Here is a 23,321-nt window from a genome sequence, read left to right as displayed (position 1 = left end):
GAATTAACTAAAATTCCTCCATGGCTCCCAGATTCATTTCCAGCCACTTCAACTTAAACCAAAAAACCAAGTACTTCTACAGCTAAAATGGCGAAAGGCCCTTATCTGATACACATTCCATTAAAAAATGCTGTAGGACAAGGAGGGAAAGGATTATCCATATTTTATGGGTGGAGAAACTGAAATTAAATCCCTTGTCCGAGGAAATAAGTCTATTTAAAAGCTGAACCCCAGGTAAGAACCTAAAGAGTTCTGATTTTCTAGACCAGCTGCCTCCGCCCTTCAAATTCGTCTTGGTTAATCCCGGGACTTGAAATTCCTGGGCCTTGCAGTCACGGAGCTGAATCACGACTACATTCCTGCGCGTTCGCTGAATCCCGCAGACCAGGGCCCCCACTGCTAAACTGGGTAGGAACCGAGAAAGCGGTGCACCGTGACGCGCGAACCCTCAAAGCGAAACAACTGTCCTCGGGCTGTTTACTGAGGCGGTCCTCGACCCCGGGGGCAGGTCAGCCGACGCCAAAGACTATAAAGCGTGGCTGTCTACACACTGCCGGATTCCTAGGGTAACTAGGTAGCGCCGAGGAGGCCGGGTCTCCGCCCCTGTCCGGCGCGCCCCGACCGCACCGCGCGCCGCGTGCCGCGTGAGGCGGAGCCTGGCCCCCGAGCGGCGCGCGCACCCCGCCGCCTCGCGTCGCGTGACTCGGCGGGGGCGCGCGGGGTTAGCGCCCGCCCGCGCCACTTCCGACGCAGCCCGAGGTTCAGGTTCCGGGGCGCCGCGGAGCTCCCGGCCTGTGGGTTGAGCGTGGCCCTCTGCGGCGGCCGGGATGGAGGAGGTTGGAGGGGCTGTGGCCACAGCCGGGGAGGCCGAACTGAACTTGTCTCGCCTCAGTGTGTCTCTCGAGACGCTGGAGTCGGAGCTGGAGGCGCGGGGCGAGGAGCGGCGCGGGGCGCGGGAGGCGCTGCTGCGGCTGCTGCTACCGCACAACCGTCTGGTGTCGCTGCCGCGGGCACTGGGCAGCGGCTTCCCGCACCTCCAGCTGTTGGACGTGAGCGGCAACGCGTTGACCGCGCTGGGGCCGGAGCTGCTGGCGCTGCGCGGCCTGCGCACGCTGCTGGCCAAGAACAACCGGCTCGGCGGGCCGGGCGCCCTCCCCAAGGGCCTGGCTCAGTCGCCGCTCTGCCGCAGCCTCCAGGTGCTTAACCTCAGCGGGAACTGCTTCCAGGAGGTGCCCACCTCGCTGCTGGAGCTGCGCGCGCTGCAGACCCTCAGCCTCGGCGGCAACCAGCTTCAGAGCATCCCGGCCGAGATCGAGAACTTGAGGAGGTGAGCGGGTGCCTTCCTGAGAGTAGGGAGGCCCGGGACGGGGTCCGGGAGCTCCAGAGTCCCCCACCTGGTCTTGGCGCCGTGGGGTCACGTACTCATCTTAGTCCAGGCTCTTTTTGAACTCTTTAACTGCGAGTACTGCCCTGCCAACTCGTGGAGTTGGAGTGAAGATCTAATAAGGTCATGGGTGTGACAGCAGCGTTTGATTTGTTGTGTTTGTCCTGTGCAGATTTTCAAGACAGTTTTTCTGTCGTCTTTCTGGGGTCTGGGGAGTGATCGAACCGAGCACACACTCTTAACAAATGTAAATCCGCGGTTATCACTTCTTTACTCCGAAGTCTTGGGTGGTTTTCCATGCCTATAAACCAATGTTTGTGTTTAGTAGCATGACATACCAGGTACTCGGAGCTTATCCTTGCTTTTCACTACATTTCCTGCTCCATCCGTCCTCTCTGTAGCGATACCAGCCATTTGTGGTTTTGTGGTATTCCAATATTTGTGGAGTTCACTAATCTGTGCGCTTTACCTTGTAGGCACTGACTAAATATGTGTTGAATGGGTACAGTCCCTCTGTACTGCTGTTCCCTTTGTCTGGAATGTTGCTTGCACTTTGGCAAACTCCTGTTCATCCTTCAAAACTTGTTTTGAAGGCCATTTGTTTCCTTCCTTTACTGCTTCCTGGACAACAATGAGTTATTGTCTGAACTGTACTTGTTTTGTACGTCATGCACCCTGCCATTGCACTTAACCTTATTGATTATACCTCCGTGTTTACAGATCTGCCTCATTGACTGGATTATTCAGTAAATATATGTTGAATTAAATGGAAGAAGGAAGCAGAGAAGTAACAAAAGTCCCTTAAATAAAGTGAGAAATAAAGCAAGAGTAAGTGTTTTGTCCAAAGTGAAAGAAAAGTAACTACCATCTGTAAAGTATTTTTGCATCTTTTGTTGAGTTTTCTGAGATAACTAGATATTAGAGCTCAGAGTCAGAGGGACTTCAGAGTTCAGTGTAGTGAAAAAACATTGACGTGAGAATAAGAACTCTTGGTGTCCCAAGTTTAGGCAAGTCATTTAACATATCCTGACTACAGTTTCCTAATCTGCAAAGGAAGGCGTTTGGACAAGATGTCCCTTTGTTTACTCACCAGCAGATTTTTATGAGGTGCCTACCCTGTGTCAGGCACTGTCCTAGGTTCTGGGGATACAGTGATGAAAGGGATCCTGCCCTCCTAGGGCATTGTAACAGAGGAGAGGTTAAACAGCTGTTAACTGCATTATCTAATTACAATTGTTACAAGTTTTGTGAAGAAGTAGGAGTGCGTTGAAATGAAGTAACTTAGTTTGGTTTGAGCAAGTCAAGTTTGAGGTGAGCTTTTAAAGGTAGAGTTACACTGCAGATGGTGACTGCAGCCATGAAATTAAAAGACGCTTACTCCTTGGAAGGAAAGTTATGACCAACCTAGATAGCATATTGAAAAGCAGAGACATTACTTTGCCAACAAAGGTCCATCTAGTCAAGGCTATGGTTTTTCCAGTAGTCAGGTATGGATGTGAGAGTTGGACTGTGAAGAAAGCTGAGCACTAAAGAATTGATGCTTTTGAACTGTAGTGTTGGAGAAGACTCTTGAGAGTCCCTTGGACTGCAAGGAGATCCAACCAGTCCATTCTAAAGATCAGTCCTGGGTGTTCTTTGGAAGGACTGATGCTAAAGCTGAAACTCCAGTACTTTGGCCACCTCATGCGAAGAGTTGACTCATTGGAAAAGACTCTGATGCTGGGAGGGATTGGGGGCAGGAGGAAAAGGGGACGACAGAGGATGAGATGGCTGGATGACATCACCGACTTGATGGACGTGAGTTTGAGTGAACTCCAGGAGTTGGTGATGGACAGGGAGGCCTGGCGTACTGCGATTTATGGGGTCGCAAAGAGTCGGACATGACTGAGCCACTGAACTGAAATGAACCAGGAGTTCACCAGGAGAGGATGGGATGGGATCAGTCCAGGTTGTAGGAACAGTGCACATGAAAACCCAGAGGCAAGAAGGACTGAAGGCCGAAACATTGAAAGGAGGACATTGTACTAGAGCATAGTGAGAAAGTAAGCAACAGGAAAGGTGGCAAATATAAATTTGGACCAGATCCTAGGCCATGTCATAACTTGAAGGCCATGGTAAAGCTTGGATTTTATTTGAAGTACACCTGAGTTTTATAAAAGCAGGGCTGTCTTGTTGCTGTGCAGGAATAGAGTGGGGAACAAATAGAGAGCCAAGAAGAGACTTTGAGGGCTGGTTGGAAGGAGTCTCTTCTAGTAGAATGAGAGATAATGGTAGCTTATACTAGGGTAATGCTAGGAGACGTAGTAAGAAATAGAAGAGTTGGAGAGGAATTTAAATGTAAAATTGTCAGACGTTGTTCTTTCTAATTTTGATGTTATGTAGTTGCAACATTCTCATCTGAATTTTTTTAAACATACTAAGGAAAACTCAGGATAAATATTATTTCCATCACATGGGGAAAAAGATAGGCAAAAGTCCCATTTTTTTTAATACTTACAATGCAGCAGACCTTGTGGTAGGTCCTCTGAATATGCTTTTTAAGTCTCACAATTAAAATCTCATAATTAAAATCTCGCAAATATAGACACTAGTTGAATGTAGGCTGAAAGGGTCATGTAGAAATGCTATATATACTCTTAGAAGAAGAGACAGCCTAGGCAATTGGCCTGATTCACCCTGTTCTCTTTACAGATGAAGAAACTGAGACTTAGTATCAGTGATTTGTTTGAGGCCAAATAGTGACAGTGAGATTCATATGGTTCAGTCCTCGTAGACTGCTTACTACTTACTACTGAAATAATATATTAAAGTTTCAAAAAAGGAGAGGCAGAGGTTTGGTTATTCAAACCCTAACTAAAGTACCTGCCCAAGAACACCATTTTCTCTTAGAATATACATGGGCTCCCTCGACCTCATTGGTAACCTTGATGTATTTTGTGTATTGGGCTAAGTTGCTTTTAAAACCAAATGAGGTGTTTCTGGATACTTGGAATATATCTTCCCTCTTTAACAATTTAAAAAATAATGCAGAGTGTATAATCCATGTAAAGGTTCCCTTTTTCCCCACCTTCCATCCTTCCAGGAAGGAATAACAAGTAAGTAGTCCTGGCTTAATTGGTGGATTTGACCCTCCAGATTTAGCAGGTTATCTTGATGTGTGTTTCCTATACTCAGTTGATCCTAGTGATACAGTTTTTAAAAAGTGGTTTCTGAAAGATGACTTTGAAGAATAACAAATAAGTAGAAGGTGAAAATCATGTTTTTATGATTAAATTCATTCCCCTGGAGTAAATTAGGCTCAGTGTGAATCATGAGGTTGTGGATGTAGATTCTTTCCATCAAAATATGAAGTTCTTATTCAACAAGTAGGTATAACTGTTCAGCTAATATATGGACAAACTTGGTTTTGTTCTTAAGTAGGTTAATTCTTATTTTGACCATGACCTGTTTCACTATCTGCCTGATGTGGCTTTCAGTCAGTCAGTCAGTCAGTTCGGTTGCTCAGTCAGGTCTGACTCTTTGTGAACCCTGGACTGCAGCACGCCAGGCCTCCCTGTGCATCACCAACTCCCAGAGTTTACTCAAATTCATGTCAGTTGAGTTGGTGATGCCATCCAGTTGTCTCATCCTCTGTCATCCCCTTCTCCTTCTGCCTTCAATCTTTCACAGCATCAGGGTCTTTTCAAATGAGTCAGTTCTTCGCATCAGGTGGACAAAATATTGGAGCTTCAGCATCAGTCCTTCCAGTGAATATTCAGGACTGATTTCCTTTAGAATGGTTGGATCTCCATGCAGTTCAAGGGACTCTCAAGAGTCTTCTCCAACACCACAGTCAAAAGCATCAATTCTTCGGCCCTCAGCTTTCTTCACAGTCCAACTCTCACATCCATACATGACCACTGGAAAAACCATAGCCTTGACTAGACGGACCTTTGTTGGCAAAGTAATGCCTCTGCTTTTGAATATGCTATCTAGATTGGTCATAACTTTCCTTCCAAGGAGTAAGTGTCTTTTAATTTCATGGCTGCAGTCACCGTCTGCAGTGATTTTGGAGCCCCCAAATATAAAATGTGTCACTGTTTCCCCATCTATTTCCCATGAAGTGGTGGGACCAGATGCCATGATCTTAGTTTTCTGAATGTTAAGCTTTAAGCCAGCTTTTTGACTCTCCTCTTTCACTTTCATCAAGAGTCTCTTTAGTTCTTCTTCTCTTTTGGCCATAAGGGTGGTGTTATCTGCATATCTAAGGTTATTGATATTTCTCCCAGCAATCTGGATTCCAGCTTGTGCTTCATCCAGCCCAGCGTTTCTCATGATGTACTCTGCATATAAGTTAAATAAGCAGGGTGACAGTATACAGCCTTGACATACTCCTTTTCCTATTTGGAACCAGTCCTTTGTTCCATGTCCAGTTCTCACTGTTGCTTCCTGACCTGCATACAGGTTTCTCAAGGGGCAGGTCAGGTGGTCTGATATTGCCATCTCTTTCAGAATTTTCCACAGTTTATTGTGATCCACACAATCAAAAGGCTTTGGCATAGTCAATAAGGCAGAAATAGATGTTTTTCTGGAATTCTTGCTTTTTTGATGATCCAGCAGGTGTTGGCAATTTGATCTCTGGTTCCTCTGCTTTTTCTAAAGCCAGCTTGAACATCTGGAAGTTCATGGTTCATGTATTGCTGAAGCCTGGCTTGGAGAATTTTGAGCATTACTTTACTAGTGTGTGAGATGAGTGCAGTTGTGCAGTAGTTTGAGCATTCTTTGGCATTGCCTTTCTTAGAGATTGGAATGAAAACTGACCTTTTCCAGGTGGCTTTAGAAATTAAAAATATGAGAATTGTGATAGAAATAAAAACTAAATATTAATGTCCTGGAATGTTTTGAAGCTACCATGCAATAGGTTGATATCTTACAAAAGAGATGACTCAACCAGATGATAAATAGAATGCAGTAAAATTTAAATCAAAGCTCTTTACCCCATTTAGAGTCACATACTGAGTTTTTTCTGGCTCTCAATTCTTCCTTCTGACTTCTTTCTTTCAATGCCTTCAGTTCAGTTCACTCACTCAGTCATATCTGACTCTTTGCAACCCCATGAATCGCAGCACGCCAGGCCTCCCTGTCCATTACCAACTCCCGGAGTTCACTCAGACTCACGTCCATTGAGTCGGTGATACCATCCAGCCGTCTTCTCCTCTGTCATCCCCTTTTCCTCCTGCCCCCAATCCCTCCCAGCATCAGAGTCTTTTCCAATGAGTCAACTCTTCACATGAGGTGGCCAAAGTACTGGAGTTTCAGCTTTAGCATCATTCCTTCCAAAGAAAACCCAGGGTCGATCTCCTTCAGAATGGCCTGGTTGGATCTCCTTGCAGTCCAAGGGACTCTCAAGAGTCTTCTCCAACACCACAGTTCAAAAGCATCAATCCTTTGGTGCTCAGCTTTCTTCACAGTCCAACTCTCACATCCATACATAACCACTGGAAAAACCATAGCCTTGACTAGATGGACCTTTGTTGGCAAAGTAATGTCTCTGCTTTTCAATATGCTATCTAGGTTGGTCATAACTTTCCTTCCAAGGAGTAAGCGTCTTTTAATTTCATGGCTGCAGTCACCATCAGCAGTGATTTCAGAGCCCCAGAAAATGAAGTCAGCAATTGTTTCCACTGTTTCCCCATCTGTTTCCCATGAAGTGATGGGACCAGATGCCATGATTTTCGTTTTCTGAATGTTGAGCTTTAAGCCAACTTTTTCACTCTCCTCTTTCACTTTCATGAAGAGGCTTTTTAGTTCCTCTTCACTTTCTGCCATAAGGGTAGTGTCATCGGCATATCTGAGGTTACTGATATTTCTCCCGGCAATCTTGATTCCAGCTTGTGCTTCTTCCAGCCCAGCATTTCTCATGATGTACTCTGCATAGAAGTTAAATAAGCAGGGTGACAATATACAGCTTTAACGTACTCCTTTTCCTATTTGGAACCAGTCTGTTGTTCCATGTCCAGTTCTAACTGTTGCTTCCTGATCTGCATATAGTCTGGGGCAAATACCAAAAAATGATTCCTCCATTTGTGTTTTTGCCTTTGAACATATAATGTACTTCAAAAGCCTGTGGTGAGTATTTGAAAATGATATAGTATGGACATGCTACCTCAGGAAAACAACTTTCTCAATCCAGAAGTGTATGATTCTTATGTTTCTGTGTTTTTCTTATTTTCTGTTTTCTGCATCTTTATGAACCAGTCTGTCTTACTTTAATTCCATCTCCCTGTTGCTGCTGCTACTGCTAAGTCGCTTCAGTCGTGCCCAACTCTGTGCGACCCCAGAGACGACAGCCCACCAGGCTCCCCTGTCCCTGGGATTCTCCAGGCAAGAACACTGGTGTGGGTTGCCATTTCCTTCTCCAATGCATGAAAGTGAAAAGTGAAAGTGAAGTCTCTCAGTCGTATCCAACTCTTAGCAACCCTGTGGACTGTGGCCTACCAGGCTCCTCCGTCCATGGGATTTTCCAGGCAAGAGTACCGGAGTGGGGTGCCATCGCCTTCTCTGCACACCCCTTCTACCTAGGATAAATCCTTGCTAAGGCCTGAAGGTCCTCTGTAATCTGGCTTTCCCAGGCTACCTTTCTGACTTCCCCAACCTCCACTAACCCCCCTCTGTCACCCTGATGTACCCACACTGGCTCTGTTGCTCTTTCACAGCACCCAAGCTTTTTTCCACCTCAGAGATTTGTACTCCCTCAGTCATTTCAATCAGATCTCCATTCAAGTGTCACCTCCTAAGGTAAACCTTTTTTGGCCACCCAGTGTACTCTACTGAGTGCAGAGTTCTGGAGAATAGCAAGGAGAGATAAGAACGCCTTCTTATAGGAACAATGTAAAGAAATAGAGGAAATCAATAGAATGGGAAAGACTAGAGATCTGTTTGAGAAAATTGGGGGAAAATCAGGGGAACTTTTCACGCAAGGATAGGCATGATAAAGGACAGAAATGGTAAGGACCTAACAGAAGCAGAAGAGATTAAGAAGATGTGGCAAAAATACACAGAAGAACAAAAAAGGTCCTAATGACCTGGATAACCATGATGGTGTGGTCACTCACCTACAGCCGGACATCCTAGAGTGTGAAGTCAAGAAGGCCTCAGGAAGCATTACTATGAACAAAGCTAGTGGAGGTGATGGTATTCCAGCTGAGCTATTTCAAATCCTAAAAGATGATGCTGATGACGCTATGAAAGTGCTGCACTCAATATGTTAGCAAATTTGGAAGGCCCAGCAATGGCCACAGGATTGGAAAAGGTTTGTTTTTATTCCAGTCCCAAAGAAGGGCAGTGCTGAAGAATGTTCCAGCTACCATACAGTTGTGCTCATTACACAAAATTATGCTTAATGTCCTTCAAGCTAGGCTTCAGCAGTATGTGAATTGAGAACTTTCACGGGTACAAGCTGTGTTTCAAAGAGGCAGAGGAACCAGAGATAAAATTGCCAACAATTGTTGGACCATGGAAAGAGCAAGGGAATTTCACAAAAGCATCCTCTTCTGCTTCATTGACTATGCTAAAGCCTGTGTGGATCACAATAAACTGTGAAAAATTCTTAAGGAGATGGGAGTACCAGACACCTAACCTTTCTCCTGAGAAACCTGTACATGGGTCAGGAAGCAACAGTTAGAAATGGACATGGAACAACAGACTGGTTCAAAATTTGGAAGGAATGCAATAAGGCTGTATATTGTCACCCTGTTTATTTAACTAATATGCAGGGTACAAGCTGGAATCAGGATTGCCAAGAGAAATATCAACAACCTTAGATATGCAACCATTCTAATGGCAGAAAGTGAAGAGGAACTGAAGAGCCTCTTGATGAGGACGAAAGAGGAAAGTGAAAAAGCTGGCTTGAAACTCAACATTAAAGAAAAAAAAATAGAATCATTGCACCCAGTCCTATCACTTCATGGCAAATAGAAGGGAGAAAAGTGCAAGCAGTGACAGATTTTATTTTCTTGGGTTCCCAAATCACTGCAGATCGTGACTGCAATCATGAAATTAAAAAGACTCTTCTTCCTTGGATGGAAAGCTATGACAAAGCTAGAGACTATATTAAAAACAAAGACATCACTTTGCCGACAAAGGTGCATATAGTCAAAGCTATGATTTTTTCCAGTAGTCATGTACGCATGTGAGAATTGGACCATAAAGAAGGCTGAGTCCCAAAGAATTGATGCTTTTGAATTGTGACGCTGGAGAATACTCTTGAGAGTCCCTTGGACTGCAAGGAGATCCAACCAGTCAATCCTAAACAAATTCAACCTTGATTATTCATTGGAAGGACTGATGCTGAAGCTGAAGCTCCAATACTTTGGCCACCTGATGCTAAGAGCTGACTCACTGGAAAAGACCCTAATGCTTGGAAAGATTGAGGACAGAAGGAGAAAGGGGCAACAGAGGATGAAATGGTTAAATAGCATCATCAACTCAAAGGACGTGAGTTTGGACAGAGGAGCCTGGTGTGCTGCAGTCCTTGGGATTGCAGAGTTGGACACGACTTAGTGACTATAAACAATAAGAATAGCATCTGCAGTATCACTTCCATCACTGTCTGATTACCTCCATTTTTCTTCATAGCACTTAAAACTGTCTGGCATAATATGTATACATTTATTGATTTACTTCTTCTTAAGGTCAAGAACTTGGTCTTATTTACACTGTATACCCAGAACAGGACCTGGCACATGGTCAGTGCCTAGTTCATATTTGTTGATTTTATTATATAGTAATGTGATTCCATTTTAAAGAGGAAACTGAGAGATAATGAGATTAAGTAATGGGCACAAATTCTTATACTGGTAAATGGAGGAGCTACAATTAAATGATATCAGTTCAGTTCAGTCATTCAGTTGTGTCCGACTCTTTGCGACCCCATGAATCGCAGCATGCCAGGCCTCCCTGTCCATCACCAACTCCCGGAGTTCACTCAGACTCACGTTCATTGAGTCAGTGATGCCATCCAGCCATCTCATCCTCTGTCGTCCCCTTCTCCTCCTGCCCCCAATCCCTCCCAGCATCAGAGTCTTTTCCAATGAGTCAACTCTTCACATGAGGTGGCCAAAGTACTGGAGTTTCAGCTTTAGCATCATTCGTTCCAAAGAAATCCCAGGGCTGATCTCCTTCAGAATGGCCTCGTTGGATCGTCTTGCAGTCCAAGGGACTCTCAAGAGTCTTCTCCAACACCACACACAGTTCAAAAGCATCAATTCTTCGGCACTCAGCCTTCTTCACAGTCCAACTCTCACATCCATTAAATGATATAAATACTAACAAAAATAAAACTGGTGGACAGTATTGATAATCAGAGGAAGTAGATTTTAAGGCAAAATGGATTAGAAGGAAGAATGAGAAATGCTTCATGTGAGTTAAGGAATGATGCAACAAGAAGTTATAATAGTCATGAACCTGAATGGATCTTCAGTACAGCTTCCATATTTTGAGGAGAAAGAGAGCAAAAATTGACAAAACTCTGAAGGGAAGTTTCTTAGGTGGCTCAGTGATAAAGAATCTGCCTGCAGTGCAGAGGAGACTCAAGTTCGATCCCTGGGTCGGGAGGAGCCCCTGGAGGAGGATATGGCAAGCCACTCCAGTATTCTTGCCTGGAGAATCCTATGGGTAGAGGAGCCTGGCAGGCTACAGTCCATAGGATCACAGAGAGTCAGACATGACTGAAGGAACTTAGCATGCATGTAAGATGCTCACACTAAAGGGAAGTAGAAAGACCATGGTTCTAATAGAAAATTAACCATCGGAGTAAGAAGGTGAAATCATGAGAGACTATAAAAAATTTGAATTGCACAATTAACAAGCTCAATCCTAATAGCTCCACATTCTTTTTACACATATAAAATGTGAACAAATGCTCTAGGCCACAGAAGCACAAGGTTATGCAGAACATATGTTTAACAACAACAAAACTCCCAACAAATTAATAAGAGAAAGCCGTATAACCCATGAGAAAAACAGGTAAAGGATAGGAACAGGCTGTTTTCTAAAGATATACAAATGGCTCCAAACACAAAAAGATGCTAAACTTCACTAATAATGAGAGAAGATTACAAGTACAGAATGGTATCATTTTTCACACCGGCTAAGTAATAAAAAATATATATTAAATAGGAAAAAAAGAGGGATAAAGCAGGTGATGATAGTAAGTATTGGCAGGGCTGTAGGGTAATGAGTGCTCTTAAATACTAATTTAGATTGTAATTCACTATAACTCTGCAGGGTAATTTGGTTTTTTCTTTTAACATTATAGCTTATACCCTAAAATCTGCCACTACTCAGGTCCTTCCCCTGGAATTCTGATTTAGTGGATCTGAATGGGGTCTGGCTTTTAAAGCTTTAAAAGTATCCAAGTTAATTCTTAACCTGGAAATTTGGGTAACAGTTGAGTAGACTTATTTTTCCCTGCATTTAAAGTTGTCTTAAAAGAATGATAGTGTCTACTGAGTTAGCAGATATAGCAGGAAGACAAAATAGTAATGGAAAAGCTCTGTATGTATACATTTTAGGTATATAGTAAGAACTGATTCTGCTACCTCTGCTCCCCCTGCTCCAGAAAGTTTTGGAGAGAGTCTGTCTACCAGTCATCACCACAAGGAGTAGCAGTACATTTTGGTGCAATATATGCTGTGTCTAAAATATTGTTAGCATTATTAGATGATTAACTGGAACTTTAATTTCATAACAGTGGTTCAGTTTTACATAATTTGTTTAGTTAGCCTCTGAAGTTTACAGTTGCTATAATAAGAGCAAAGAAGAAATATAAACTTAAGTGTGTTTTTCCATTCTTGAGTGGAATGATAATGTATCGAATCCAAACCCACCAGCATAGAATACAGGGCTCCTGTAATATGGCCTTTCTCCAGCTGTACTCTGGGTTCCTCAACATGAATTCTTTTATGTGTCAAAAGGTGTACTCGTTATCCCGTAAAAACCCTCTTTCCAACCTGAAGTTCCCCTTTCCTGCTATCCTAAATGGGCTAAATTCATAATCCAGCTGAAGTCACAACACTTTTGGGAGCCTTTCTAATCAAAACTAATGTCCTTTTATTATTTCTCTACTTGTTAAACCTTTTATTGTTTTTCTACTTATATCATTTATGGATTGGTCTGCTCATTTTGGTATTTTAATCACGTTATGTTTATTTGATGCCTTATTTTGCATTTAATTATAATACTATCTCACATTGGTGTGTCTTGTCTGTTTACCTATAATAGGAGCTCCCTGAAGATTGCATTCTTCCTTCAAAGACTGTATAGACAAATCCTGAATAAAACATTTGCTGAATGGATAAATGCTACGTGTTCATTTTAATAAAGACAATGAGGTACTTGTCCAACTTTTTTTTTTCATTTATTTTTTGCAGTTTAGAGTGTTTATATCTGGGAGGAAACTTCATCAAAGAAATACCACCAGAATTAGGAAATCTGCCTTCTCTAAATTACTTGGTATTATGTGACAACAAAATCCAGAGTGTGCCTCCTCAGCTTTCACAGTGAGTATTTTCGGGAGTTATGTGTACACACACATCTGTGCTTAGGAATTACTGTCCAGCATTCACCCACATGGTTTGTATGTGGAAAAGAATTAAGTGTTATCAAAGTAAATGATACAGAAAGCTCTGAGGTATGCTGTGAATTGGGTTGCTTATTTTTAATTTTACTTTTGAATGCTCTGACATATTCCTCAAAATTACTCAGCCTCTTTTCTCTTTTTAAAATTTATTATTTTTAAAAATTTTATTGAAGTATAGTTGATTTACAGTGTTGTGTTAAGTTCTGCTGTACAGCAGAGTGATTCAGTTATACGTATGTATGTATTCTTTTTCATATTCTGTTATGGTATATCAAAGGACATTGAATGTAGTTCCTTGTGCTATACAGTAGGACATTATTGTTTATCTTGTATGTAACAGTTTGTATCTTCTAAGCCTAAACTCCCAATCCTTCTTTCCCCTACTCCACTTCCCCTTGGCAGTCAGAAGTGTGGTTTCTAGTCTGTGAGTCTGTTTCTGACTCATAGATATGTTCATTTGTGTTACATTTTAGATTCCACATGTAAGTGATATCATATGGTATTTATCCTTCTCTTCCTGACTTCCTTCACTTAGTATGATAATCTAGGTCCATCCATGTAACTGCAGAAGGCATTATGCCATTCTTTTTATGGCTGAGTAGTATTCCAGTGTGTGTGTGTGTGTGTGTGTGTGTGTGTGTACATCTTCTTTATCCATTCACCTGTGGATGGACATTTAGATTGTTTCCACATATTGGTTGTTGTAAATAGTGCTTCTGTGAAAATAGCAGTACGTGTATCTTTTTGAATTATAGTTTTGTCTGAATATATGTTTAGGAGTGGGATTGCTGGATCATATTACAGGTCTGTTTTTAATGTTTTGAGGAACTTCCATGCTGTTTTCCATAGTTGTTGAGCCTCTCTTCTGTAATCAAAAATAGGGTATTACTTTGGCATAGGTTCCCCAAGGTTTTATGGAATTTTGTTGACTCATATTTGCTATGTAGCATTCACACCCAGTGAGATAATGTGAAGGAGCTTGATTCCTGTTGCATTTGAAATCTTTGCTTTTTTAGGTATCTGAATGATAAAGCATGCCAAAAAAAAAAAAAAGCCTTCACATCTAGTATTTATATCAGCTAACACAGAATACTTTCTAAGTATTTGGAGCTTTTTAAGATTCCATGACATACACAAATTTGGGTTCTAATTTAGTTTCAGCATCTTTTAATTTTAGTTGAATTGATACTAACCTTAATGGCTCATTCTTATGGGGACATTGAGTTCTTCACTTAACTTTCTGAGTAGTGACCTCACTTATGGCTGTTGATTTTTGTACTGCCTTCATTCTAGGTTGCATTCACTTCGTTCCCTTAGTCTTCACAATAACTTGCTGACATACCTGCCTCGAGAGATCCTCAACCTTATTCATTTGGAAGAACTGAGTTTGCGAGGGAACCCACTGGTTGTTCGTTTTGTTAGAGATTTAACCTATGATCCTCCAACTCTCCTGGAGTTAGCTGCACGGACCATTAAAATTCGAAATATTTCCTACACTCCCTATGATCTTCCTGGGAATCTTCTTAGATACTTGAGTTTAGCCAGCAATTGTCCAAACCCAAAGTGTGGAGGTAAGTTAATTGTGTCCTGTTACCCATTCATTTAGTTACTTTTAAATTAATGATCTAAATGTTGTTATAATTAGCTGTCTTCTTTCAGAAAAAGGTAGTTTGTCTCTGTTTGTTTGCTTTATCTTTTCACCCTTTTACCAGATAGTGAGACATTTCACCCTCTCTGTGTTCCTTCCTTCCTCCCTCCCTCTCTTCTTTCTTTTCTTATTTCTTCTTTTCATGGTACTTTCAAATTCATACACAAGGCAAAAAAGTCTTACCCTGTCATGGAACTATCATAGGATAAGCTAAATTGGTAATAAGAGGGGAAACACAAAACATAAATAGTTCTAAATGCTTTAGAAGAGTCTCTAAAATGTTTAGCTACCTTTCATATTTATTTGAAGGACATTTTTTTAGACTCAGCATTCTGAGTATCAGGTACCTTTGTAAAGTATAATTCAAAATGTATGAGAATAGGATGAACATGTCCCAATTTCAGAATTTATCTTGGAATTCCATATTCTTTTAAATTCATGATTCAAAATTTCTTGAGTTTAGAGCATTTGGAGAGAATTGAATAATGTAATGTAACTCAGAGTAAAGTAGGAATCCAAAATACTATTGGAAATCATAGAAGGGAGAGAGTACCTTTATTAGATAAAAGATGAGACAGTTCTTGAAACATGAGTTGAATTTCGATATGGTTTGATTGAGGATAGAAAACTTTTCAGCTGGAGAGAGTAAAATTGGGAACAAAAGCAAAAAAATGTCGGATGAGTAACAATTTGACTGAAATGTACAGTTAAAGGAGTAACGAGAGAAGAGTAAAAGGTACATTGAGGCCAGGTTATGAAGGGCCTGAAGCGCCAGGGTGTGTGGAGTGGAATCTGTAGATGATAGCAGGTCAGTTTATTTTGTCTCCCTCATAAAAGACTTGTTTTTTTAAAAAATCCAACTTAATAGGGGTACAGGAAGCTTTTTATTATTGTAGGATAAATGTGGGTGCCAGGAAAATGCTGCATAAATATGATCAGAGCTGAGGTTTCCCCCGGCTCTCAAGGTCCTATTATGCCTTGAAAACTTACAAGGTTAAAAAGAAAGAAGGTGACTTAAGTTTCTCAAAGAATATTAAAGGTCAAAAGGATACTAATAGTTTAAAAAAAGAGAAATGACACTGCTTTGGGCCATTTCTGGGCACTTATTCTTAGAAGTAGAGATTGCTGTTCCAAGTTAGAAGTGCTTTTGGTTTTCTCTGGTTCTCCTTTCCAAGTTGACTTTAACAGTGGCAAGAGACAACACTCACACCAGGCCCTCAGGCTTAATAGTCTGTATCTAATCTCTGATTTTATCCTTCCCTGGTGGCTCAGATAGTAAAGCGTATGCCTGCAATGCAGGAGACCCGGGTTCAATCCCTGGGTCAGGAAGATCCCCTGGCGAAGGAAATGGCACCCTACTCCAGTACTCTTGCCTGGAAAATCCCGTGGACTGAGGAGCCTGGTAGACTACGGTCCCTGGGGTTGCAAAGAGTCGGACATGACTGAGCAACTTCACTTTCTTTCTTTTCTAGAAATTGACCTCTACAAGAATTCTCCTATCTCTCTTAAATATCTTCTTAATGAGTTCTTTAGTATACTGCTATGTTATTTATCTTAGGAACAAAAATACTTTTTACATTATTAGCTTAAAGTTTAAGATAATTGAAATGAACCGTTGACATTTCCCCCCTCAGATTTGCAAAGAGTCGGGCCCGACTGAGTGACTTCACTTTCGCTTTCATAAACAAAAGTAATTTTTCATTTTGTGAGATAATTTGTCTTTGTATAGTCTGGAGATCTTATAAATGACAAGATAGTATTATACTGTTTTATAATGGGCTCCCTGGTGGTTCAGTGATTAAGAATCCTCCTGCCAGTGCTGGAGATGCAAGAGATGCAGGGTCAGTCCCTTGGTGGAAAAGAACCTCTAGAGAAGGAAATAGCAACCCACTCCAGTGTTCTTGCCTGGGAAATCCCATGGACAGAGGAACCTGGCAGGCTACAGTCTATGGGGTCGCAGAGTCAAATGCAACTTAGTGACTAAACAACAGTAACTCTATAATGCTTAATTTTATAAAGGCTTTATTACTTCTATCTGTTTTAGAAGCTAGCACATTATGGGGACTTATTGTTAATATTGGTTAATCAGTTTACAGAATTGGTCCACTTTCCTATGTTGTTCAAAGTAACATACTATGAATTTCCCTTTTTAAACTATCAGTTATACTGACTTACTACAGGATCACAAAATCAGAAAGTCAATGGAGAAATAACAGAAGAAAAATAAATAGGAGAAAAGTTATCCTTTGCTTGGACCATATCTTTTTATTTTGGTCCCATATGTTATATACACAGAGTAGTTGGTGTCAGAGGAATCTTAGGTAGAGTGTAAAGGTTGAGATTCTTCTCCAGAGAGGCGGTGGGACCCGGGGTTCTAGGTGTTCAGTTATACTGCAGCTGTTGTGGCAGCCTTCATAGTTAGAGGCGTGCAGGAGGAGGAGCGGCTGGAAGCCCACGGCACAGCAGCCTTGCTTTCCTGTCATCACTAGCTGTATTTTTACTTAGCTGAAGGGCCACAAATCAGGAGCACTAAATTAGGCATCAGAAAAGCTAATTACTAGTTTCAGTCTGTGTCACAGTATATAATAGCATGAAAGTCAGGTGAGATCGGTAGTGAAACAACTTTGAAGCTGTATAGTTAGACCCTGTGGAGATATGATGGCATTTGGTTAACTTTTAATTTTTCCTTCTCATTATATAAGGACAGGGGTACCAAAAATCATCTCCTTTATGCAAATTTTGGGTATAATAATTAATTCTTTAAGATCATTATCAAAGGAGTTTTGTGTGTGTGTGTTTCTTTTTTTTTTTCCTTTTTTAAGTTCCTTGACTGTAGGGTAGTACCACGGAGTGGCTTGGGGGATGGAGAAAGGGCACTTTAGGTATCCATAATCTCCATCAGCCACTGTCCACCAAGTCACCAGAGACAACAAGCTGAGTCAACAGTGTCCTTTTAATGCCAGCTCCCTTTAAAGTAAATCTCCTGACCTTTTCTTTGCAGTCAGATGGATATCTCTAAGACCTTCCAGTATTTCTATTAACAACTATGGAAGCAGCCACTACCTCTGCTTAAGATTCTCGAAAAAGAAGACTGTAAGATATTTTTTCAGAGTGATGAATATAGGATTACAAAAGAAACCGTGGCTCTTTGCTTTGCTTTGTAATGATTACTTTGTACTTATTCTTCCTTCTCTCCAGGAGTCTACTTTGATTGCTGCGTTAGACAAATTAAATTTGTGGACTTCTGTGGGAAATACCGCCTCCCTCTGATGCACTACCTGTGTTCGCCAGAATGCTCTTCCCCTTGCAGTTCTGCCTCTCACAGCTCCACATCCCAGAGCGAATCCGACTCAGAAGATGAAGCTAGTGTGGCTGCACACAGAATGCAGAAAGTTCTTCTTGGTTGAAAAGGGTGCAGGGTGGTTGAAACACTAAAAGACTGAGCAGAGGTGGTTAGAAAAGAGGATGGACTTTGAGGTTCACTAGAAACTGTATCTTAAATGTCCATGACATAGTTGGAGATTTTGTGTTTCTCGCCATTCAGCAGGAAGAAGCCCAGTTCCGTGTTTGGATTCTTGGAATATAATTCGCTCTGAATGGCAGTTTCAAATTTAGCTGATTGTTTGCAGTTTGCAGGCTTTGCATGAATCATACAGCAGAATGGAACATTCTGCAGAGCAGTACTATAATAAACCACCAGTGCTTTGGCTTGTGACAGTTGACATGAAGGTAGAAATTATCGCAGCTGTAATTTTTACCAGTGTTGTCCTGAGTTTAGGTTGAACCTATACCATAACAGGATTAACCCTCCTTTCTTGTATTGCCCATATGTCTAGATTACAGTTTTTCAGATAAGCGCACAGATGGTTACATAGGACCTAAACCTTTCTCAGCTACTGATTGCAAAGGAAGGGATATAACTCTTATGTGGGGTTGTAAAACTCTTCAGTTCTGCTCCTTTGTTCTATGCGATTGTTGTTATCCTTGTATAATCCAGCAGTGACTGTAATAGTGCCTTAATCATAACAAGAACTTAGAAATTTATTCAAGAAATGATGCCAGAGCAGCCTATAACCTGACATACTATGCAGAATGGTTTAAAATATGCTTTAACAAAGCTAGGTAAACAAATGTATATCTGACATCTGAGCTCATAGCCACCTTAACTTCATTTTTGTCTAAACAAATCACTTTTATACTTAATGGGGAGCCAACCAGCTTGAACTTAAGAAAGAATAATAGGTTTTGATGGAAAAATCTATCCAATTTCTTTCAACAGAAAAGAGTTGTTAGATAGGAAACTTCTTTATATCTTGCATTAAAGGAACAGGAGAATGATTTTAAAGGTTTTAGGAGTCCACTGTGGCTCCTTTGCCTGTGTGTTGAAAGGGCTTTCTTGGTGGCTCAGATAGTAAACAGTCTGCTTGCAATGCAGAAGATCCTGGGTTTGATCCCCAGATCGGGAAGATTCCCCTGGAGAAGGAAATGGCAACCTACTCCAGTATTCTTGCCTAGAGAATTCCATGGACAGAGGAGCCTGGTCGGCTACAGTCCATGGGGTCACAAAGAGTCGGATATGACTTTGCCTGTGTGTACTGAACTGTAACTTCCTCCAATTTTAAAGAAAAACTAGAGAAACATGACAACAAGTGAAACAAAACTGGGCACAGCAGTCATTGTTTTTACACAGTAGAACAGTTTTTAAAACAAGTTTAACCATGGAGTACTTTTTGAAAATAATACATTGATAAAATATTTTAAATATATTAATACAGCCTTAAAATATAGCAGAGAAATGGTTTCACATATTGCCAGTAGAAATGACCAAATTTTTATTAACTAGTATGCAGTAAATGGAGAAGGCAATGGCACCCCACTCCAGTACTCTTGCCTGGAAAATCCCATGGATGGAGGAGCCTGGTAGGCTGCAGTCCATGGGGTCGCTAAGAGTCGGACATGACTGAGCGACTTTCACTTTTCACTTTCATGCATTGGAGAAGGAAATGGCAACCCACTCCAGTGTTCTTGCCTGGAGAATCCCAGGGACGGAGGAGCCTGGTGGGCTGTCATCTCTGGGGTCGCACAGAGTCGGACATGACTGAAGCGACTTAGCAGCAGTATACAGTAAAAACTAATAGTACAACTATAAGTTGACATTGTAATATAAAATACACAGCACACACTAGCAATCATTAGATAACTTACTTGTAATAACATAATAGTTTGTTGGAGAATATTACCTGTAGAGTAAGACACAGTCCTGAAACACATTGGAACATCAGATGATCTCCCTTCTGACTTCTGGCATTCATGACTGGGCACACCTTTTCTTAAAAGCAGGTTGTTGTATAATAATGATATGTACATATGTTAGGTTTTTGTCATATATATATATATTTTTTTTAATTTTAGAAGAGAATATACCATAGGATAGTTTGTTTGTTATATGTTAATTCATGAAACATCATGAAAGTTTCATGACTGCAGTTGTGAAACGCTGCTATGGAGTGAATCCCTTCACTCTGTTGTAATAAGATTCCTTTTTCCTTTTGATCCAGAAATTATCTATGTTTATAGAGTAATGTAGTATATTTCCACTGCCTAGCAAAGTAGTACATAGGTGATTATGTCATAAAATGGAAGTAATAAAAAGTCTTTGTTTACTTTTCCATTTGAGCCACACAACTGGGCTTCCCAGGTGGTGCTAGAGGTAAAGAACCCACCTCCCAGTGCAGGAGACAAAAGAGACGCATGTTCCATCCCTGGAGGAGAGCATGGTAACCCACTTCAGTATTCTTGCCTGGAGAATCCCATGGATAGAGGAGCCTGGTGGGCTATGGTCCACAGGGTCGCAAAAGGTCTGATAGGGCTGAAGCGACTTAACATGCACGTAAACGACATACTGTTAATACAAAACTGAAAGATAAAGATGACTTAGTGCCCAAGTGGCAAGGCCAAAGTGTTCTGTAAGTAAGTGATTTAGGTAAGATTCATAAAATATTTTCATAGAAAGTAAATAATGTATTCATAGTAAAAGACTAAAATTGATAGGAACAAAATTTTTCTGGCTGAAATGCTTTAGGTTTACTTCCTAATTCATTACCAGTTTGATTTAAGTAACAGCTTGGATAATTTTCTAATGTAGATATGGTACTTAACCTTGCCAGCTTCCAGGAAAGAAGATATTCTGATTGATTTTTTACAGACTTAACTCAGTCCAACCAGAAACAGTGTCTAGTCTTTGTTGCACAATATAGATGTATACATTGTATATAGCAAGATGTCTTACAGCAAAATGTTATATTAGTATGTATATTTGAAAATCTCTGATTAGTATACAGCTGTCTTTGGTTACTTTTACTGAAATCTACATTTTAGCTGTCAGTTTTATCTCCTTTTTTTAATCTTGACTTAATCTTTTATAAGAGCTGCTAATAATTTCTAAGCTTTTCTCTGTTTCTTTTCTCTGTCTTCCTTGTTTTGGTAACTGATGGCTATAAAAATTAACCAGGAGTGAAATACAGTTCCAGAGTCATATAGCTAACTGCATATTTAAATTGATAGTGTCTCTAGGTGCTGAGTCACTTGTTTTTGTGTAAGTTTTTGATATTGCTCCACTTGGGCAATTTTAATGACCAAAACTTAACGTGGATAAAGCTACTTAACCAAAGCATTCACAGCGGGGGAAGGAAGAGGGTAGGATGAACATTAATGTGTTTAGAATGGAATTCTTCATTGCAGGTTTGGAATTGAAATGAACATTCTCAGTCATCTTTATTCCTAGAATCCAGTTCTCTCAAGTGTCACCAAACTGAGCTGGTGAAATAGTCCTAGGATTTTAGGAAATAGGAAGATTAAGTAATAGAATGTTTTGCTTCCATGGTGCCAGGGATTGGCTGACCAAAGGACAAGCCAGTCAGGGTTCTCAGCATTCCCTGTATTTGTGTAGTAGAGGTAGATCTGAGGGTTACTGTTCGTATTTTACTTCTAAATGCTTGCTGATTTAGGAAGAGTCTCTTACTCTAAAATTCTTGATATTTGGAACTTTAAGTTAACAAATTTAAAAGTAAAGACTTGCATTATAAACTGTACCTCAAATTTGAGAAATTTTTGTGTTAAATGCCGAGTTGAAAGCAGTCCGCGCTAGTGCGCGGAAACACTGCAGACCAAGTCTCCCATACATTGTAAATGCCAGTTTCAAACAGAAGACAAGAAGGCTGATTGCTGAAGTGTTAAGTGAAAGAAATCTTTAAAAACAACAAAGGACAGAGAAAGAGAAGTCACTTAGGGAGATCCTTGAGCCAAGAAAGTTCTTTAAAATAAGATTAAATTTTGAAATTAAGTGGCCCACTAACTACCATCTGGAAGACTTTATCACAAAATTTCTTCAGCTTCTGCTAGTAGGAGATTGTCTACATTCCCCCATAATGCAGGGCCAGCAAATAATAGGATTTTCTTACAGCTAACCTTGGTCTTTCCAAAGGGAGAAAGTAATGCCTCATTAACCTGGAATTTGTGGTAACTTGGTTAATGTTTACCTTTTCACTATATAAAAGAGAAAAGATACTAGGCAAATAATTAGTGCAAGTAAAGTTTGATCTTTCAAAGCATCTTAGCGGTAGCTATTTATATAAAAAGTTGTTCTAAATAAGACCCTTTGTAGGTAGAACTTGTTATCATAGTGTATATATGTAGTATATAAAATTAGTAAAGCTGCATTTATTTAGAAATACCTAATTTTTACCTGAATGAGAAGAAATGGTCTTCTAATCCAAAGTAGAGATTTTATTATGTCAGTATAAATATTTCTCCCCATTTAGTCCAAAATATTTTTGAAGTTGTGTTGAGTATTTAACAACAGTAAAGACTGCTGAGTAGGTTTTAGGCAACATGACCTGGGATCCATAGTTCTTATTTCCACTGTTTAGAAAGGTACTTGACCTTCACTTTTCTGTATTAAGCACTATAGTCTGTGTAACATTAATCTGATGAATTTAATAGCATCCAATTTTGTATTTTATTATAGTCATGGTCTTTTTAAAGGTAGCAGTGCCTTCAGTTGTGCTTAGAAAGTGTGTGCCTTAAATCTCCCTTTCTAGAGCCAAAGTTTGGGGAACTGTGTCATTAAGTTGTATGTGACAGTCTTGTGACCGCTTGCTTTTGAGTGAAAGGAGAATGACTGTGATCCTGAAGGGCTTCTTCCCCTAAAACCAGGCCTAATGCCTATGAGTTTAGGGCTTCTGGAGATGGAATCCTAATCAGGCATACTATCACAGAAGGATTAGGGTCCCTGAAATAAAATCAGTGAAAAAGTATATTCTCTTTTCATATTACTTTATAAAGAAAATACATCTGCTGCCAGTTCCTAGCCAGTGCATATTAATAACATCATATAAAGATATTAATAGCATCATATAAAGATATTATTAGTGTATTTTTTGCTTTCTTTGTTATACCAGGTTAAAGGGGGAGTGTGTTTTAATATTATATGTAGATATCTGTGTTCTTTTTCTGTCTCTTGGTTCATATTTGCTAAGAATTGATGTAGAAAATAACAGTTGACTAACAACAAACATGACACATTATCAAACATTCACAGGGTAATATTGATTTGGGTGCTACTAGACTTTTAACTAGAACTTGTTTATCAGTCTCAGTTTATTGTAAGA

At 40.5% G+C, this 23,321-nt stretch overlaps 1 protein-coding gene across 1 annotated transcript; it reads left to right on the top strand.

The window, feature by feature from the left end:
* The first annotated feature begins 577 nt into the window (after positions 1-577).
* LRRC58 (leucine rich repeat containing 58) lies at positions 578-19,276 on the top strand. Its single transcript, XM_006057594.4, has 4 exons — positions 578-1,327; positions 12,796-12,924; positions 14,298-14,575; positions 17,851-19,276. The coding sequence occupies exons 1-4, from the start codon at positions 828-830 to the stop codon at positions 18,057-18,059; spliced, it is 1,116 nt and encodes a 371-aa protein (XP_006057656.1). The 5' UTR covers positions 578-827; the 3' UTR covers positions 18,060-19,276.
* Positions 19,277-23,321: the final 4,045 nt, after the last annotated feature.

This window comes from Bubalus bubalis, chromosome 1 (assembly GCF_019923935.1).
Source record: "Bubalus bubalis isolate 160015118507 breed Murrah chromosome 1, NDDB_SH_1, whole genome shotgun sequence".
Lineage (NCBI taxonomy): Eukaryota > Metazoa > Chordata > Mammalia > Artiodactyla > Bovidae > Bubalus > Bubalus bubalis.
Note: the sequence above shows the minus strand (reverse complement) of the source record. Positions and strands in the feature narration are given on the sequence as shown.

Excerpts from the sequence above, each read along its gene's own strand:
- LRRC58 (XM_006057594.4), top strand. The coding sequence starts at position 828 with ATGGAGGAGGTTGGAGGGGCTGTGGCCACAGCCGGGGAGGCCGAACTG. Across the intron at positions 1,328-12,795 it reads GAGATCGAGAACTTGAGGAG|TTTAGAGTGTTTATATCTGG; the intron begins GTGAGCGGGTGC and ends TATTTTTTGCAG. Across the intron at positions 12,925-14,297 it reads GTGCCTCCTCAGCTTTCACA|GTTGCATTCACTTCGTTCCC; the intron begins GTGAGTATTTTC and ends CCTTCATTCTAG.